Source organism: Marmota flaviventris, chromosome 6 (genome assembly GCF_047511675.1).
Source record: "Marmota flaviventris isolate mMarFla1 chromosome 6, mMarFla1.hap1, whole genome shotgun sequence".
In the NCBI taxonomy this organism is placed as follows: Eukaryota; Metazoa; Chordata; class Mammalia; order Rodentia; family Sciuridae; genus Marmota; species Marmota flaviventris.
The window spans coordinates 88127946-88149680 of NC_092503.1; the positions used below are offsets into that span (position 1 = coordinate 88127946).

The 21735-nt window shown below is 33.1% G+C and overlaps 1 protein-coding gene across 4 annotated transcripts in view; it reads right to left on the reverse strand.

Annotated features, from left to right (window-relative positions):
* Positions 1-21735, reverse strand: part of Smap1 (small ArfGAP 1) — a 187713-nt gene that overhangs the window by 110812 nt on the left and 55166 nt on the right. For all 4 annotated transcript variants that reach the window (XM_027928173.2, XM_027928172.3, XM_027928171.3 and 1 more), the window contains exon 2: positions 16060-16193. In XM_027928173.2, the coding sequence (XP_027783974.1) occupies positions 16060-16193 (134 nt within the window). The remainder of the gene's footprint in view (positions 1-16059; positions 16194-21735) is intronic.

Consider the following 21735-nt stretch of genomic DNA (forward strand, 5'->3'; position numbering starts at 1 on the left):
GATTCTGCAATCTGTATACGGGATAAAAATGGGAGTTCATAACCCACTTGAATCAAATGTATGAAATATGATATGTCAAGAGCTATGTAATGTTTTGAACAACTAATAAAAAAAATTAGCAAATAATACCAAAAAAACAAATAAATAAATGTGGAATGGGGGTGGAAAAAAGTCTAGCTCCAGTGAACTCTTGTAACTAACCACTATGTTTCCCTTCCAGGACAGAGATCCACACTGAGAAGAAATTTCTAGGAAATGACACAAAACTGAGCAGGGTAGGAATAATGGAGATAAAAGAGGTGAAGGTAGAGATAAGAGCAAGAGAAAGAAACAGCAAAAAATTCTCAGAAGGTTGATTTTTAAGCATTACATGAAAACAACAGAGAAGTTTATGAACTTTAAAAAAGTATATAAAATACCACTTCCTTCTAAAAGTAAAGAAAAACTAATGTCACAAAAATGGTCAAGCCAGGCATGATGCAAGACAGCACCTCTGGAGGGAAGGCCAGTCTGAGGCCAGCCTCAGAAACTTTGTAAGACCTTGTCTAAAAATAAAAAGGGCTGGGGATGTGGTTCAGTGGTTAAGCCCACTGGGTTCAATCCCCAGTACACAAAACAAGGAAGGAAGGAAGAAAGGAAGGGAGGGAAGGAGGGAGGAAAAAACATTCAAAGTGAAATTTCACAGTTATTAAGAAATAAAAATGAGAAGCAGAATAACACTTCTACAATGAAGCCACACTAGTAAAAAATGTAGACAAAAAAAAAAGATCAAAACAGCAACCCACTAATTCAGAACTACCTAAAAGACATGAAAGAACATATAGAAACTGATTAAAATACACACATAAGCTATGACAGAAAAAATAAACAACTAAATTAGAAATCAGAAACATTCATGATTTAGATGACACAACTCAGGAAAGCAGTAGAAAGAAAATTTACTTACGAAAATGAATAATAAATAAAATGTAACATGACAACAAATAATGACCTAAAAAATGGAGAAGCAAAAGAAATTATTTTTTTTAATTTGATGCAATTTCTTAAAAATATTAATAAAAAAGATTCAAAAGAAAATAAACATTGGAGTAAGGCAAGGAAGATTCAACATACAGATAGGTAAGAAGAGTCACTGAAGAAGAAATATTAAAAATAGAAAACTAAAAAGTGTAATTAAAAAAATCATGAATTCATTGAAGCTGGGATCAGTGGCACATGCTACAATCCCAATTACTCTGGGAGGCTGAGGCAGAATTGAAAGGTTCAGGCTATACTTAGCCACATGGACAGACTCCATCTCAGACATATAAATTAATTAAATTTACAAAAAGCAAACTCAAAAAAAACTTCATTGGGAAAAAAATTTGAAAATTCATATTGAAGGAGGATATCACATATTAGCATTAGTTATCTAAAAGAAATCTATTTAAAAGATATAAATCTATTTAAAATTTTAAGTAGGTTAAAATTAAAAGCACAGAAGATATACCACTCAAACATTAAGCAAAAGAAAGCTTAATGCTTGTATGGCTCCAAAACGTAACAACTGTGAGACATCTGTACCACTGCTAATGCAAATTTTACATTTTCTAGAGCCTCATTAAAAAAATAAAAAGTAGGTAAAAATAATTTTAATAATATATTTTATTTAATAAAAGTCCTCCTTTGGGGAACTCACATTAAAAACACCATAACTTAGTTGACCTCCATCCAGAGACTTAAAAATTAGTATCATGAAAATTATTTTTATTATAAAATGATTATCTAATTATTCACTAATAGCTAAGACCCAAGGGAAAAGAATCTAAGCAAAGCATTCTTGGATCCTGGGTAAAGCAAAACAAACATGCATGACTTACATAAAATTTAAGTTTTAACTGCCTATCAACAGTCTAGGTTCTTTCCAGTTCTGAATTTTTATTTTTAAAGATGGCAAAAGTACCAAACAGGAATGCTATACTTCAGTCAACTACGTGTCATTTTATTTGACAAAATATACTTTTTTTTTTTAGTCTTTCATCATTGTTTTATTTTTTTTTTAATTTTTTATTGTTGGTTATTCAAAACATTACATAGTTCTTGATATATCATATTTCAAAATATACTTTTAAATAATAAAATTTACAACTTTGCCTGAAATATTCTATGTCAGAAAGTCAAGGAAAAAACTTTCCTAAAGTATTTTGCCACTTTCATTGCCTACCTCTTTTAATTATTTATATCCCAATTTTACCATAGAAGATAGGTATAACATGACCACTAAAATAAGAAGTGTTGGTAATTCTAGTTGCTTTTTTAGCTACAGTGAAGTATTTCAGATATCTATAAATATTCTTTTACCTATTCTCCCTATATGCAATCTAAATGATTAAGAATTTTAGTTGAGGCCACAGAACATAGCAAAGCTAATTAATGAAGACTAGTGAAAACCAATGGTTTTGGCTGACAAAGGAAAAGAATTTGTTCTAAGAACCAAGGATTAAATTAATGTGAGAAAGTCAATACTATGAAATAGGTAGTGCTAAATTAAGCTAAAGAATACCAAAATACTTCATTTGTAGGTTTTCCTAGGAAACTAGATTATAATAGAAATCCACATCTAGGGCTGGGGTTGTGGCTCAATGGTAGAGCACTCGCCTAGCATGTGTGAGGAACTGGGTTCGATCCTCAGCACCAAATAAAAAAATAAGTAAATAAAATAAAGGTATTGTGTCCATCTACAATTAAAAACATTTTTAATTAAAAAAAAGAAAGAAACACATCTCTTTACCTAGTGATCTTTCTTTTCTCATATACAGAAAATATAACCAGCAAAAGCATGTGATCAAAAGTTTTTCTTTCAGATTCAGAAAGAACATGTGTCTTTCACTTTTAACCTGGGAATACTATCACATTATTTTGAATTCTCTAAGAGTACAGAAAAAAATTATCCTTTGAGATTGAATTAGACTTTTGGGAAAAGTTGAATCACATCACTAACTGTGACACATAATTTTTATTCAAAGACAAATAATAAAAATATTTTTTAACTGCTGTGGTAACCGAGGACTGAGTATTCAATCAAAGAATCTCAGGAATGGGACTTTCAGAGTCATCTAAACTATACTTCATCTGCCTGTTCAGAGCTTAAATCCCAGCTACGCATTTCCAAAATGTTGTCCAATTGCTCTACAAACCATCCTGGTAATGGTAAACTCACTACTTTCTAAGGCAATTAATTTCATTTTTAAATGGCTTGATATATCGAAAAATACTGCCTTTGTAATATTTGCATATATTATTTTGGAACTTCACATGCTAGTTTAAGTCATACTCCATAAGACTGTGGTACTTCTAGAATTTTAAAAGTATACAGGAACATGGGGAGAAAAGGACACAGATTAAGAAATGAAAAATGACTATACAGAAAAAATAGAAACTAATTTTTAGGAAAATGCTTGTTTTCTTTTTCTGTGGAGACAATGAATGGAGACATTCATTGCTGAGAATATTTCCACAGAATTTTATCAAACCAAAGATTAATCTTATCCAGGCAGAGTGGTGCAAGCCTGTAATCTCAGTGGTTCCAGAATCTGAGACAGGAGGATCCAGAGTTCAAAGCCAGCCTCAGCAAAAGTGAGGTGCTAATTAAGCAACTCAGTGAGACCCTGTCTCTAAATAAAATTTTAAAAGGGCTGGGGATGTGGCTCAGTGGTTGACTGCCCCTGAGTTCAATTCCCAGTACCCCAAAAAAGAAAAGACTAATCTCAACATGCCATTAAAAAATTTAAGTACATGTTATGTTCCTAACACAGAGGCGGCCATTACCAGAACTACAGAGATACATATGATAACTGCTGGAAGTTTATAATTCAGTTAACAGACAGGCACAAAGGTAAACAATAATACTTGGTGATAGGAAATTAATCACAAGCTACACATAGAAAAAGGTTTTATTAAAGTTAGGCATTAAGCTGGACCTAAAGAATGGGAAGCATTTAGTTTGCCAGAAAGATATGAAAATTTCCAACAAGGAAAACAACTAAACCAAAAGGGAAAAACAAACAATAAAAACAAGAACACAACACAAACCTTTAAATAGAGAGAGATGCCTCAATCTAACCAAAGCCATCTGAATAGAATCAGATGAGATGAAGGCAAAAAATAATAACTATTACCATAGCTACAATTCCTCACATTGAAACACTGAAACAATTTCATAAATACTTTTTTCCTGTTTCCATATGGAACACAGTCTAGCTGATACTGCTATAAGACAAAAATTAATTCTGATTTTCCATTCTTTATTCTACTTTAAAAAAATCATATCTAGAAAAAAAATTCATGCCTAGACAACAGCTATTCCTTTCTCTTAACTTCTGTTATCCAATTAACACTTTTCTTCATGAAGTCTTTTTTCACAAAGAAACAAAAATTTTAACTACAAGAGTAACTGAATATACAAGGGTAAGTAGAAAATATAAAACCATAATGATTCCAGTATCTTGAGCTGGTTAACTATATGCCAAAGAACATAAAATTACAATGGAAAAAAATACCAATTACTTTATCCTAGGGATGTCCAATATTTTTTAAGAACGACAGATGTGGGAGATCAAAGATGGAAGATTAGAAGAATGTACTTTCCAGTTGCTCTGTGCCTTAGGATTCAAGTACGAGAAGTACTGCTTCTTATTGAGGTGGGTGACAGAGGGAATCCACAGAAATTCAATACTGGACAGTCAGAAACTCATAGAGACCCAGAAATCTGGGTCCTCTAAACAGAAAACAAGAAAGACTATATTGGAGCCAAGCTGGTAGCACTGGCTGGCACCAGTACTCTCCAGAGCAGAGGGCTATCAGAAAGAAGAAAAAAACATAATGAACAGATTTGTCACAGGAAAACTTGTAGAACAGAAAAGCAGACTGAACTTAGTTGAGTAAGAGCTGTACAGTGAGCTGGTATTTGAAAAGTGCTCAGTGTTTCTCAACTGGCAAGGGAGAGCTAAGGCGGGAGCCAGCCTGAGAAGGTCACACTGCAGCTTCCTGGTGTGAGAACCCATGCTGACCCAGCAAGCATCTAACATGTGATCTAGGTGTACTTGGCAGAATGAAATTTGAACAGGCACAAAGAAGACTGTATTCTGAAGGTTCAGGTCAGAGATATGGAAGGGAGTGCAACTTGTTTTCCCTTTGAATCTGGTGGTGCATGTGACTAGGTGAAGAGGGTCAAGAAACTGAACCTGGAAAAGCCGTATTTGTGAGCTGGAATGGGTGAGACATATGGAAGGAAGGTCACCCTGCTCTTCAAGTAGAATTCTTGGGAGGCCCCTGAGACCCAGATATTAAGCACAGATAGGCATTCTAGGGGCCCCTGATTTCCCCATTCAAAACTATGCATCAGCCCTTCCTTGGGAATGCATCCACCTAATCTGTCCAAAACTCCAACTGACAATGCTCCCCATTCTACCCTATACCGTGAAAAAGAAAGCTGAGAGCTATTTCAACTAGCTCCAGTACCAGGCCACTCCAGCTGTTAGCTCAGTGTCCAACACAAAGAGGAAGGATTTAACAACCCCCAAAGAAGGGGCACATAGCCCAGGGAAAAAAACAGAAAAAAAGGGGTTGGCACATAGCAGTGACTATGCATCCTTGTTCAAGGTTTTGATCACCTCAGCAGAGATAAGTCTTTCGCGTTTCATTAAGGTTTTTTGGGTTTTGTTTTCTTTTCTTTTGCATTCTTGTTGCATTTGTTAAGTGCTTCATGGATATATACACTTATACACGTATGCTTTTGTTTCTTTTAATTATCTATTTATTATTTTTGCTTTGTCTTCCAAGGGTGTTTTTGTTTCTTTAGGCTTTATTTTGTTTCTTTTGTTACTCTTTCTTTTCTCTCAAGTATCCAAATCCTCCTGTTTTCTCTCTGATTTTACATCTATTATCTATGGTTTTCTCCTTTATATAACCTTCACTTGCTATCTTTCTTCTGCTGTATCTCTTTGCACATATTATTTATTCTAAGCTTTCTTTTGCCTTCCTATCCTGTTTTTTCCCCTTAATGAGCTATATTTTTTTATCACCTTTCAAACTATTTAGTTTATATGATTTCTGCCCCTACCATCCATAGTTTGGCAGTTATTAGTTCTATGGATGGCATACAAGCCTAAATTAATCAGAAAAGACATATAAGGTCACTTCATGATGTTAGATGGAACAATCCAACAAGAAGATATAATGACAGTAAGTATTCATGCTTCAAATGTTGGTGCACTTAACCACATAAAACAGTCACTACTAGACTTCAAGATTCAAACAGGCCACAATATAGTAATTCTGGATGATTTCAACAAACTTCTCTTGCCAATAAAAAAGGTCACCTAAACATAACCTCAGTAAAGACCCTTCAGACCTAAAAAATATTACTCATCAATAGACCTAACAAACAACTATAGAATATCCATCCAACCTTAGCCAAATTAGCTTTCTTCTCAGTTGCTCATGGTATCTGCTCCAAAACAGACCATATTTTAGTTCATAAAGCAACTCACAGTAAATACAAAAAAAGAATTGATATAATTCCTTGTATATCATTAGATCATAATGGAAAAAATTAGAAATCAACACCTAGAAAAACTACAGAAACTATATAAACACATGGATATTAAACAATGTACCTTTGAATGATAAATGGGTGATAGAAGAAACCAGGGGAGAAGTGTAAAACTTATTAAAATTAAATGTGAATATAGATTCAGCATATCAGAATCTCAGGGAGACTATGAAGATGGTTTTAAGAGGAAAGTTTATACCTATGAGTGCCTACATAAGAAAATCGGAAAGATACCAGATAAACAACTAATGATACATCTAAAAGACATAGACATGGAGTTGGGGCTCTGGTTCAGTGGCAGAGCGCTTGCTTAGCACGCGTGAGGCACTGGGTTCAATCCTCAGCACTACATAAAAGTAAACAAATAAGGGCTGTGGCTGTGGCTGTGGCTCTGCAGTAGAGTACTCGTCTCATATGTGTGAGACCCTGGGTTCGATCCTCAAAATCACATAAATAAAAAAATAAAGGTACTGTGTCCAACTACAACTAAAAAAAAATATTTAAAAAAATAAAATGAAGGTATGCTATGCATCTACAACCAATAAATAAATAAATAAATAAATAAATAAGACCTAGACAAAACCAGGAAAAAAAAATTTTAAATTCCAAAATGAGTACAAGGAAGGAATTAAGATCATAAATAAAATCAATGAAAAAGGGAATAAAAAAAATACAAATAATCATTGAAACAAAGAGCTGATTCTTTGCAAAGACAAACAATGGTGCATACCTATAATCCCAGCAATTTAGGAGACTGAGATAGGAGGATTCCAAGTTCAGGGCCAGCCTCATCAACTTAGAGAGACCCTAAGCAACTTCAGGAGACCCTGTCTCAAAATAAAAAATAAAAAGGCCTGGGGGAGGTAGCTCAGTGGTAAAATCAGGGTTTTATTCCAATTTTCAGTTTAAAAAAAAAAAAGTATAAACAAGATTACAAGATTGATAATCCCTTAGTTAAACTAACCAAAAGAAAAAGGAAAACCAAAATTTTAAAATCATAAAAAAGGAGGTATCACCATAGACAAAACAGAAATCTAGAGAATCATGAGGGATTATTTTGAAAACTTATACTCCAATAAACTAGAAAACCTAGAAGAAATGGATAAACTTCTAGACACATAAGACCTGCCAAAATTGAACCAAAAGAATACAGACACATAAACAGACCAATAACAAGCAATGAACTTGAGGCTATAATTAAAAGCTTTCCAACAAAGCCCAGGACCAGATGGATTCTCAGATGAGTTCTACCAGATCTTTAAAGAAGAACTAATGCCAATGTTCCTCAAATCATTTCATGAAATGAAAAGTACAGAACATTTCCAAAGTCACTATCACCTTCATATCAAAGCCAAGTAAGGACACATAAAGAAAATTACAGGCCAATAGCCCTGATTAACACAGATGCAAAAATCTCAATAGATCATTAGCAAATTCTATTTAACAACACATTGTGAAGACTGTACAGCATGACCAAACTGGATTCATTCCAGGAATTCAAGGATAGTCCAACAAACACAAATCAATTAATGTAATCCACCACATAAATAAAATTAAGGACAGTCATCTCAATAGATGTAGATAAAACCCCTGACAAAATTTAGCACTAACTCACGATAAAAACAATAAAGGGATAGAAAGAACTTACTTCAACATCATAAAGGCAATATACACCAAACCCAAAGCCAGCTACATAGTGAATGGGTAAAAACAAAGGATTGCCTCTAAAATCGGGAACAAGACAAGGATGTTCACTTCATGACTCCTATTCAACACAATACTTGAGATTTTACCAGAGCAATTAGAAAAAGAAAATAAAAGGGATAGAAACAGAAAAGGAAGAAATCAAATTATCACTGCAGATGACATGATCCTGTATTTAGAAGATCCAAAAAGCTCCACCAAAAGACTTACTTCTAGAAAAAGAAATCAATTTCCATGTATGCATGAGTTTGTTGGGATGAACCCAACTACTATGTATAACCATCAAGCTCTAAAATAAAAATAAAGAAACAAATAAGTAAATAAGAAGAAACATATGTTCTAGAGGAGAGAAGCCCAGTACCCAAGTACCCACAATGTAAAAGGCAAAAATGGTTTACAAATTAAAACATAAAGCTGGTGAGGGAGGAGTTATCTCCAGGAGGCTCTCAATAGGATCACTGCTCTCTAAAAGGATCATGGCCCCAGGACTATAGCTGGAGCTTGATGGACATTCCACTGTGCCCTTCGTATGCTCACAATGTCCAGTCTCGGACATTAATACTGAAGATCCCATCGTAAGTTATTTTATCTTTTTTTTTTTTTTTTTTGCAACCTGGATCATATTAATGCTTTTTACGATTTAATAAATAGCTCTCTTAATGGTTGCACACGCATGCACATATATATACACACACACACACCCTCATACACACAAAGATTCTAAAGCTCATAAACAAATCCACCTAAGTTGTTGCAGGATACAAAATTCACATAGAAAATTCAATACTTTTCCTATATGCTAGTAATGAATTTGTTGAAAAAGAAATCAGAAAAACAAATACTTTCACATAGGTTAAAAACAAAACCCTAGGAATAAATCTAACCAAAAGGTGAAAGACCTCTAAAATGAAAATTATAAAACTCTGAAAAGAGAAACTGAAAAATTGAGGAAGATACTTCAAAATGAAAAGGCCTCTCATGTTCCCAGATAGGCAAAGTTAACATTGTTAAAATGGCTATATTTCTAAAAGCAATCTACTGATTCAATGCAATCCCCATCAAAATACTAATGATATTCTTCACAAAACTAGGAAAAAACAGTCCTAATTCATTTAGAAGAACAAAACACCTAGAATAGCTAAAGTAATTTTACGCTGAAAAACTAATGCTAGAGGCATCACAACACCTGACTTCAAATATACTAGAACTATAGTAACAAAAATTACATGGTACTGGCATGATCCTGAGGGAAGGGGAGGGGGAGGAGGGGGGAGAGGGGAAGGGGGAGGAGGGGGGAGGAGGAGGAAAAATAATCAACTGTTAAAGAAAAATAAGAGCTTATTCTTAGAAGGTAGTGGCAGACACATCACAAGTACTACAATAAATCAATGAGTAGTATATCATCATCATGAGCTGTATGCCAGGGGAAAAGACAGTATATGAGGAAGATTTTGTTTAAAGAAAAATGTGGAAGTATATTTCAAAGAAGAAAAAATTTTAATATGCCTCACAGTGAAGAAACATACATAAACACACACACACACACACACACACACACACATTAAAAATAGGTAAAAAGAAAGAAGGAAACCTAAGAATGCATATAATGGCAAAGAAAATGGTAACCACTATGCCTCCTCAACTCCTGCCCCTAAATAAAGAAAACAAAAAGCTGGAAATTAAAGCAGAAATATTTAGAGGTTGAGTAAACAGAAAATAAGAAAGAGGAAAGCTTCTCTTCTCTTAGTATAATGATGAACAGGGTGGTTTAAAAAAAAAAAAAAAAAAAAGCTGGCTTTAAATATGCTTTTATTCCAGCCAAAATTTTTTGGCTTTAAAGTTATTATGGTTTGGGGGTTTTGTTCCCCAAAAGCTCAGGTGAGACAATACAAGAATATTCAGAGGTGAATTGATTAGGTTATGAGAGCTGTAACCTGATTAGTGGATTAATCCACTTGAAAAGGATTAACTGAGTGGTAACTATAGGTAGAGAGAAGCTAGAGAAAGTAGGTCACCAGGGTTATGTCTTTAGGGTTCATATTTTGTCCCTGGACAGTGGGAACTATCTTTGCTTCTTGGCTGTCATGCCCTGAGCTACCTTCCTCTGCCATGCCCTTCCACCATGATGTTCTATCTCCTCTTGGGCCCAGAGCAAAGAAGTCAGCCGACCATGGACTGAACTTCTGAACTGTGAAGCAAAATAATCTTTTCCTCCTCTAAGTTGTTTTTGTCAAGTCTTTTTGGTCACAGCAAAAGGCAACTCTAATAAAAGCTAAAGTAAAAATGGTAAAAATATGAAGAGAGGGAGTGAGCAAGTCTACAAAACAATAAAACCAAGGTCTATAAGGATAAGTCATACTGTGGAAACTATAATCTCAAATGTAAAGTTCAAATGTAAAGTTCCCCAAGATATAATTTTATAACTAAAGAAATGTTAAGGGGCTGGGGTTGTGGCTCATGGGTAGAGTGTTGCCTAGCATGTGTGAGGCACTGGGTTCAATTCTCAGGACCTCATATATACATAAATAAAATAAAGACCCATTGACAACTAAAAAATATTAAAAGAAAGAAAGAAATGTTAATTGTGAAGGCCTGATGCTTCCTGGAAATTCCTAAGTACCACATCATAAATTATATTAATGAATAGTAACCAAAGAGACTACAAAAGTTTACTAAAACATTTATAGACATATGAAATATTAAGAGTCCAGAGGTTATCGAGATAAATGCCAAATATACAGACTATATTTTCCAATATGGATAAGATTTCAGTATACTGTTTATTCAGCAGCATAAATTTCAAGTAAGCTAAAAAAACTTGAAAAGTAACATTCTTCTATAATAAGGATAAGACATTCTTCAGTTTTAACCACTTCAGTACAGGTAATTAAAAGATTAAAATGATAAATTAAGAATTCTTAAATTATACTCAAGATTAACAGTTAATGTCATTATAAAAGATAAAAAACATAATGTTTAGAACAATATAAAAAATTTGGCCCTTTCTAAAAACTTAAGAAGTACTTGACAATAAACCCAATAACTGATAAACACATGACATATAATGCCTCATTTAAAATTTGAGCTGAACATTTAACTGTGTTGTAAGTTATTTTCCCTCAATATTTTGAAAATGGTCCTCCATGGTTTAAGAAATTATTGTTGCTGCTGAATATGGAACACTAAATCATATTTTAATTATCACTTCCCCAAATCTGAACAATCAGTCTGAATAAACAGGAATAGTCTCCAAAAGAGACATTTCAATATACAGCAAAACTAACCCAAAGGGACAGAAATTAGAAATATTTCTTTTAAACATGAACCTCATTAAAAGAAAGAATTTTCAATTGTTAAAGGTGAATAATACTAAAAGAAAGACTTTCACAATTTTATAAAGTGAATAACTTTATTTCTATGTTAATAAAAATAAGTTTTGGTAAACAAATTATTTTCTTTTTAAAAAAGCATATCATTAATTCTAAAACAGCCAATAGATATGGTAGATGTCCAAAAACTGAAAATGACACACAACATCTATATAAGTAACTGATAAATACATTACATATAATGCCAGTTGATAAATAAAAAGAAGGCAAAATTTTATAAGTAACTAAGCAGTTAACAAAAATCACACAAACTTGCCCCCTCAAAAAAGAACATCTTTATTTCGCTTGACAGAACTCAAAAAGATTAAATCATGTTTTCACATTTAGCTAAGAAAAGATTTTTTAAAAAATAGAATTATCCCAACCTAAGTATCATCTTTGAAAATTATAAACATGATCATAATGAAATGCTGGGGAAGACAGAGTAGAATCTAAATTCAATAAACTAAATTTATACCTACTGAGTAGGTATAAATAAATTACTACCCAAACATTTTTTTATATCAAAGACTTTTTAAAACATACATGGGAATAACTAAATCATATTTAAATTATCACTTCCCCAAATCTAAACGATAAGTCTGAATAAACAGGAATAGTCTCCAAAAGAGACATTTCAATATAAGCAAAATTAACCCAAAGGGACATAAATTACTATAATATTTGTCACTGGGGGAGTTGACTAGAATTTGGCACAGGGGAACTTTCTAGGGTGATGGTAATGATGGTGACAGAGTATAGACATTTGCTGAAACTCATAAACTCACTGAGAACCATGAATTTTCTCTGTAACAATACTAAGATTTTCTTATTCTTTTTTTATTGATTTTTTTTAAAATAAATGACAGCAGAAAGCATTATAATTCTGATTACACATATACAGCACAATTTTTCATATCTCTGGTTGTATATAAACTATGTTGACACCAATTCATGTCCACATACATGTACTTTGGATAATGATAGAAAACAATAACAGGTGCAAACAGTGTTGGATTATATGGAACAAACCTACTACCACAAGAAATGAGATATGCTTAGGTCTGATTAAAAAACAACTTCAATAAACAGCAGACGCAATGATCTAATTATTCATCCCATAATGCTTACCATCTATCAGTATTAAAAAGTAAAATAATTATTTTTGGTAAATAGTCTCAAAAAGAAATTCACTTATACACAAATAATCTGTTTATTTGCTCAATAGTACATTTAGCAATTACAGATTAATAGGAAGCTAAATTGCTTTAAGTCAGAAAGATATTTAATTGAAATGTGTCAGGTAAAACAGGCTTGGTGGTACATAGCTCTAATCCCTGTCACTCAGGAGGCTGAGACAGGAGGATATCAATTTTGAGGTCAGCCTGGGCAACTTTAGCAAGACCTTCAAAACTAAAAACAAAAAGGCCTATGGACATAGCTCAGTGGTACAGCACCACTGGATTCATTCTCTAGTACAAAAAAAGAAGTTTGTCAGATACTATCCTAAAATGTTTCACCTGCATTAACTTATTAGATTCTTCCAAAAATTATAAGATAGGTACTATTTTCATTCATATTTTACAAATGAAGAAACTAAAGTACCCTAAGGTCAGGTATTCTGTGGAGATAACAGGTCTAACTGATTGTTTGACATTAGACATAATCTCCTTAATTACTCTGCTCGACTACCTCCCAAGAATTAATTGTCTTGAAATACACTGGTCTGAAATAAAGATTGTGCCTTACAGTTTTGAAACTTGGGATCTTCAACAATTACTTACTTATTTATATTTTGTAGTTTCAGAATAATTTTTAAATTACAACTCTGGCTTTGCTTGCAAAAACTCACAAGGCCCACCAGAAAAATACAGGCTGGTCCATCTGTCTATATTATTTTTTTAATATAAAACTCTATTGTTTATTGATTTCTAAGTATATCCTGTCAGATGTGGTTGCACACACCTGTAATCTCAGTGACTCAGAAGGTTGAATGACAGGAGAATCAGAATTTCAAGGTCAGCTTCGCCAACTTAGTGAGGTACTAAGCAACTTGGTGAGACCCTGTCTCAAAAAATTAAAAGGGCTGGGGATATAGATCAGTGGCAAAGCAACTATGACTTCAGTCCTCAGTACCAAAATAATAATAATAGTAATAGTAATAATAATAATAATAATAATAATAATAGATTTCTAAGTACATCCCAACCTTAGCATCCTCATCATGGCACACCTGGAAGACGAGTTCCATGAAAAGTGGAGCCAGGCAAAACATCCTCTGGTGACAATCACTAATCATAAAGTCTAGCATTTCAAAACAGTAATTCTTATTTCAAGAAATAGATAGGTTGGACCAAACAATGTTCAAATATAATTTCAAGTGTTACATGTTAACAAATAATTCTTTTTAAGATCCTTATCTTTTTTGCAGGGGATGGAGGGGTTAAACCCTTACACATGTTAGGCAAGTGCTCTATCACTCTAGAACCACTGCCCCAAATCCTTTAATTTCTAATAATTCAGTATCTTATCATGCACCTCTTCTATTTCACAGTCAATGAACTGCAGCCCTCTGATAGGAAATTTCTGTTCTAAGCTACAAAGCTGCCCACCTCAAATAATCTGTTATTTAACTCCTCCCAACAGTCTAATTAAGAAAAACAGTATTTTCAGAGAACTGAATTGTCCAGGGATTCCATGTCTTGTCCTTGATTTAAAATGAACTATTAAAAAGACTATACACTTTTTTGTCTTCAATGTTTTCTATCTCTATAACCCACTACCAACGCGAAGTTACATTTTCAAACTACACCTCATATTTTCTTTAAAAAAACTAGAAACAACATTGTAACATCTGTTACCACATTTGCTACAGAGATATTAAGAACACTGTTTTATATGAAGTGTTCAAAAAACTCTAACTTCTTTGATGTAACTATATGTTTTCTCCTCAAGGATCTTGAAAATACATAAAGGATCATATTTCCTTTTATGCCCTCACCAGCAAAAAGCTCAAAAACTAATTTAAGATAGAACTAAATAAATTATGCTTGACTTTATAGCTGGAAGTCTCTATTTTACTCTTTCTACCCTTACCTTATTCCATCTATGCAAATTTTCGCTTTTGTTGACTCTGAAGTACATATGCATAGCACTGAGGTTGAACCACATACAGTTAGCATTTCATATCTTTAGTTTCTGCATTTGTGGATTCAATCAACCACAGATCAAAGATATTAGGGGAAAAAACTTCATCTGTACTGAACATGCACAGACTTTATTTTTGGACATTATTCCCTAAACAGTATAACAACCATTTGCATAGCATTTACATTGTATTTGCTATTATAGGTAATCTAGGAATGATTTAAAGTATATGAAAGAAAGAATATGCATAGGTTACATGCAAATACTACATACACCATTTTCTAAAAGGCACTTAAGCATCCATGGATCCTACAATCTGGAACTAATTTGTGGACATCAAGGGATGATTGCCTATTTATGCATTTAGCACTTTATACTGACTAAAAGCAATTTCAAAAGGGAATAAGAAGTAGTGTAATTTCACAGAAAATTAAAAAGACCAGTAAAAATGACCATTTTTACATTTGTAGCCAACCATAAGGATTAGAAAGTAAGAATTTAAGGGTGTAAGAGTGTTACACTGGAAAAATGGTAAACTCTTAAAATTACATACAAATTTATCTCTAACAAAGCTAAACCACTCTAAACAAGCCTAAACTGGTCATAAGAACATTCTCTCACTGAACTAGCTTCCAACTATCAGACCTGATTGAATGAATATCAAGAGTACCACTCTAGGCCAGGCGCATTCCACATGCCTTTAATCCCAGCAGCTCAGGAGAATCACAAGTTCAAAGCCAGCCTCAGCAAAAGTGAAGTATTAAGCAACTCAGTGAGACTCTGTCTCTAAATAAAATACAAAACAGGGCTGGGGATGTGGCTCAGTGGCTGAGTGTCCCCGAGTTCAATCCCGGTACATCCCCCCTCCCAAAAAAAGAATACCTCTCTGTATAGAAGGGAAATCCTTCAAGTGAATTTTTAGGTTAGAAATCATTTTTTTTCTTTACCTTTACCCAGGCTCCCTCTACTGATAGGAAAATAAACTATGGAATTATAATGGCAAATTTCATTAACACAAAAAATATTGTTAAAATACCTTAAAATCAGCATTTTAGATAAAAATTCAAAACTGACTTTATTGTAGATCCAAGAATAAAATAAGTATCTGTGAATTAACAAGTCAAATAGCATTCACATTTTATATGTAGTATACTTCTTTTCAATGTTAATCCTTAGATGCAAGAAGAGTTAGATATTTTTAAATCATTTTAAGTATTTTTAATAATTTCTTGTAAATGTAATGTTTACCTGTATCTGTTCTGGTGTCCATTGGTCTAGGTTGACTGATTTGACCCTGGATATATGAACCCCAAGATTTCTATGTATTCCAGCACATCTTATGCAAATAAACACACCAATATTCCAGGAAGCCCATCGGGGACCTAATTAAGGAAAAGAAACAAAGAAAAGCAAGTATTAAAAACTAAAAAACAAAACAAAACAAAAACCCACAAAAGCATATTAGAAGCATTCTGATATTTATACCATTATAACAGAAATTTAAAGAATCATAAGCTCAAATTTTCAAATCATACTGACAGCAGCTTGCTATGATGACCTATGACCTGGTTGCACTGAAGGTTATAAATAAATCTTCCAGAACCTTAACCATATTACTAAGTTTGTTTTCTAGAAACTTCTCCTGAATCTAAGATTTTTAAATTAATCTGTATAGTTATTTCACTAACCATAGTTGAATCAGTAGTACTGCTGCCCAGTAAAAAAGTGAGTTCTTTAAATATATAAGATACTAATTAAAATACTAACAAATAAAAATTTTTAATACTTTTTTTTTTTTTTTGCCAATGTGTTCTGGATATGTTGCCTGAACCACACAACCCTCCTGTCTCAGCCTCCCAAGTAGCTGATGTAACACATTTTTAAAAACTAAAACATAGGGCTGGGAACAGAGCTCACTGGTAGGTAGAGCACTAGCCTAGCATATGGGAAGCCCTGGCTTCATCCTCCATCACCACAAAAGTAAACAAACAAAAAATAAAAACAAATCCCAATATTATATATAACTATAATATAATGCGCCAATTTTTATTCATTGAAAAATCATTTTTTTCATTGAAAGTATATACTTAATGTATACATACATTGAAAGTACTATATCAAATAAAATAAATAAAACATAAATCAATAAGGAAAAAAACCAATTTTTCAGAAAACTGGCCAAAAGCTATGAATGGATAATTCATAGAAGAAATGTATGGCCAACAAATTTATGAAAATAGGTACATCTCACTGGTAATTATGGAAAATGACCTATGTTGCATACAACAGAGTTTTTAAATACATTAGTATTGTATGCAACAATGAAAACAAGAACTGCCTCAAAAAGCTTTATAGGAACTGAGGTATACTGTAAAATGTTACTTTTTGATCATGGTCAAAAAATCCTGAAAATATTAGAGATACTAACAGACTCAAATATTCAGGAGCTTATACCTGATTTCTATAAATTACTTGATTATGAAAAATTTCAAGTTTTTAAAAAAATATTGTAGGCTTATGTTTTAAGTACACTTTTTTTTTTCTTTTTTCTTTTTGCAATGCTGAGAATTGAACCAAAGGCTTGGAACATGCTAGGCAAGTGCTCTACCACTGACCTAAACCCCCAGACCCTTACTTTTTATGTGAACTTGAAATCTACTCTACTAAAACATTAAAGCCAGTAATTACAAAACAGAAAAACTAAACACATGTCTCTCCAAACTCCTTAATTACACAGGAAGTAGGTTATGTATATACAATTTTTCCCAGATATCTTGCTTTTAAATTTGAGAAATGACATCTACAAGCTGACAAACATACATTTGGGACTTCAAGGACTACTCTAGATAAGTTATACTTCCAGTTATTTTCCATCTGTCTAATCATTTCTAACTCAACTATCTGTAACACAACTATCCATGTTTTGAAGCTTACACAGAAATCTATGGTAAACAGTTAAAAATAAATAGCTGCTAAACTTAGCAGTTTAGTCTCAAACAAGAAAAGTTAAAGAAACACAGTTGTCTCTCAAATTCCACTGTGCTTATGCATCGCCTGAGGATATTATAAAAATGCAAACTCTAATTCTGTAGTACCTGGAGTGGCAGCTAATAGTGAATTCCCAGTTATGCTTATGCTGCCATCCACAGACCATATTTTGAATAGTAGGGTTCTAGATTACTGTTGACAGTCTTCATATTCAAGCATTAAGTGTAGAGTAGACTTAGCTAATCAATACCTGAAACTGCACAAAATACCCAACTATACAAATACTATGGTTGTTTCTTATAGGTAATGTTTAATTCATAAATTGGGCACAATAAGATATTAAAAAAATAATAAAAGAGAACAATTATAACAAACATTATAATAAAAATTATAGAAATGTGTTCTCTCAAAATATCTCACTATACTGCACTCATCCTTCTTCTTGTGATGATACTTAAAGGAAACAATTTACAGCTTCTCTTTGGCCTCTCTAAACTGACAGTCAGAATATTCCTGTGCTTTGGGGCCATTACTATATAAAATATGAGTTACTTGAATGCAAACACTGATGCCACAACAATGTTTCTGAAAACTGAGATGGCTACTAAGTAACCAACTGAGAATAGCATATATAGCATGGATATGCTACACAAAGGGATGATTCACATTCTAGACAGGACAGAGAGAGAGAGAGAGAGATGGCATGAGATTTCATCACATTCAGAATGGTCAGTAATGTGAAACTGTTCATTTCTGAATTTCCCATGCAATATTTTCAAATTACAGTTGACTATGTGTAACTGATACTGCGGAAAGTGAAATCATGGATAAGGGAGAACCACTGTCCTTTCTGATCTGCTTTCACATACCTGTGAGCTCATTAAGTGTGGTGGCAATAAGAATGGAAATAAATAAACATAAGTCACCAAAAAAACTAAGAAGATTTAGTGATAGAAAAATATAGTGAAAAAGGAGAAGGTAGAGAACAAAATGTCTGCAAGTTCTGTATTTGGAATTTTAAAAAAGTTATTTGTAAAGACTCAGAAAACTGCAGAATTGTTGAATGGTTTAAGTGACAGTGACACACTGAGATGAAAAATGTCCAGCAATCTATTAAGGTCGACTAAAGTTTACCTGGAGCGTCTTCTTCAAGAATGACAGTTGCAACCCCAATAGGGAGTACAAAAAGTAAATAAAGCAGAATTATAATTCAGAGAGAAAATGAAAAGCAATGTAAAATCAAAGGAGAGAGTTTTAAAGAAAACATGGTCAACAGTGTCAAATAATTCATAGAAGTTAGTAGAATGAAGCTAGAAAAGAACATGTGGATGTGGGAACTGTAGTAATCGAGAGGTCATGGGTAACCTCATAAAGACTAGGCAGAGTGAAAAGAATTCTACTTCCAGTCTAAACTCTTAGCATTTCAGTCTATGACACCAAACCTTTAAAAACAATTTTCCATTTTCCTCTATATTGTTTTCATGACCATCTTGGTCTTAATTCTTCTTAAATTATTTTTCAAAATTCCAACTTAAATCAAGGAGCAATAAGAACACACTCCTTGCTTTCCCTTGAATACAACTCAATTATTCTGTCTTGGCACTTTGCTTCACACCAACCATTTTCCTTGCCTAAAATGTTCTGCTAGTGACCACACAAATTCTACCCCATCTTCAAGAACTAAACAAAGTACTGTCTTCTTCTTTAAGCTCTTCCTTATGACTTCATCCTCCATTCTCTTCTCCTATAAAAGTCTATAGTTCATGACAGCTTGTCTCATATAATATGCCACAACAGGTACCTTCTATTTTCTCATTTGTTGTTAGCAATTGTGTCTTAAAGTAGATGGTAAATTTCTCACTAGGAAAGCTCTATGTGGCCTTCTGCATCACTTATAGTAAGGAAATAGGCTATATAATAAAAGTCTGCCAGGTCTGATGACTTAGTCAAATATGGAGGTTCTTTGATTCCTGGAGCAATTGATCTACTATTTTTCTTAAAGGAAATGAAACCAAAAACTCCGTGGCAGAAATTATGGTCTTTAATAATTTTGCCATTCTTCTTTTTGGTAATAAAGGCCTTTGACTATTAACTAGAAATATGGCTTTCCAGATAAGACTATATTTCTCAGCCTCCTCTGCAGCAAAATATAGCCACATAACCAAGTTCAGGCCAATAGATGTGAGCAGAAAAGATGTGTTTTGCTATTAACCACCCTGGGCCTGTGTTTCCTATTCTCTTCCCCATTCCCATTATTTGTGAGATAACAAAAAACTAACCTGTTACCTTGGATCCAGATGTTGAGCCCCATGTTGAAGATGACAGAACTACTCTATCTACATTGGATAGTTCATCTTTAGACTAAAAGGAAGAAAAAATAACCTATCCTATTTAAGCCACAGTCTTTAGGAGTGAGTCATTTTGTTATAGCAATTAAGCCTATAATCAAAATAATTCAATGTGAATTATAATTGTATTTGGTAGCAGCAAATAGAATACATCTGAGATTTAATATTCCTTGATTTCAGAGACAAAATCCTAAATGAAGGATTAAAGAACAAACAATAAAACATTCTCATCAAACTCAAATGCTCTAAATTCAATTTAAATCACCAATCATATGTTAAGTGTTTATTTTAACCAAGGTATTAAATGAAGAAGGCAAAACACAAGATTATGCCTTCAAGGAGCTTCAAGTCTAGTAAGTCAGACAGTGGTTATAATATAAGGGTAAATGTTGTGGGAACATAGAAGAGGAAAAGATGAATGCTGAACAGCAATATCAGTATAAGCTCTATAGAGTCAGTGGTATTTGAGGCAATTACTAAAAGTCAAGTATAGGAAAAGAAGGTAAAGCCTGGACAAGGTACAAAAGCACAAAGTACATCCTAAGTTAAGTGAACAGTCCCTCCCATTTTGAAGAGTCTAGACTTTGCTATGATGTATGATCAAAAAATATAATACTAAAGTGCCTTATAACTAAATTTCTTTTTCACTGATTTGATTTTAAGTAATGATACACAATGTAGCTTGAATTTGTATGATACAAAGTGATTACTAAGTCAGAAATAAAAGGAAGTTTTAAGGTATGGAAATCTTGTAGATTGTAAAATAATTAATTTGCTAACTGATAAATCATTTATACATATAAAAAAATAAACAGAAATCTTCCTGAGATCTCAATGTATGGCCTAGAATCTTTCATGCCATTTGAAAAATAAAACGAAATTTTGTTCTTTTCAGAAAAAAGAAAAAATCTTTTGCTTACCATGATGGATTTAGATATAGAAAAGCTTCTTTGATTTTCCCCCCCAGTACTAGGGATTGAATCCAGGGGTGCTACCACTGAGCTATACCTCCCAGCCCTTTTTAATTGAGACAGGGTCTCTCTAAGTTGCTTAAGGCCTCACTAAATTGCTGAGGTTGGGCTCCAACTTACAATCCTCCTGCCAGTCTCTCGAGTCACTAGGATTACAGGTGTGTACCCACCTTTGAATATTTTTTATAAAAAGAAAATACAGTGAAGAAAAAAGACTTAAATTGCTTATAGTAATTTCCTTTTTAAGATTTGGTTCTTCTAGGGCTGGGATTGTGGTTCAGTAGTAGAGCACTTGCCTGGCATGTTCAATTATGTGGTGCTGAGGATTATATGACTTAAGTTCAATCCTCAGCACCACATAAAATAAATAAATAAAATAAGGGTGGTGTGTCCATCTGCAACTTAAAAAAAAAATTAAAGAAAAAGACTTAATTCTTCTATAAGCTTCTATAACCCTTCAGCAACACTTTTTAAATAACACTTATCACAATGATTTACAGTTAATTGTTTTATCTGTCTTTTCTGAGAAACTGTGATTTCTTTGAGAATACTAACTCCATTTTATTGATCTCTGTGTGCCAGACCCAGGCACAATGTCAGCTACAAAAATTTAGATA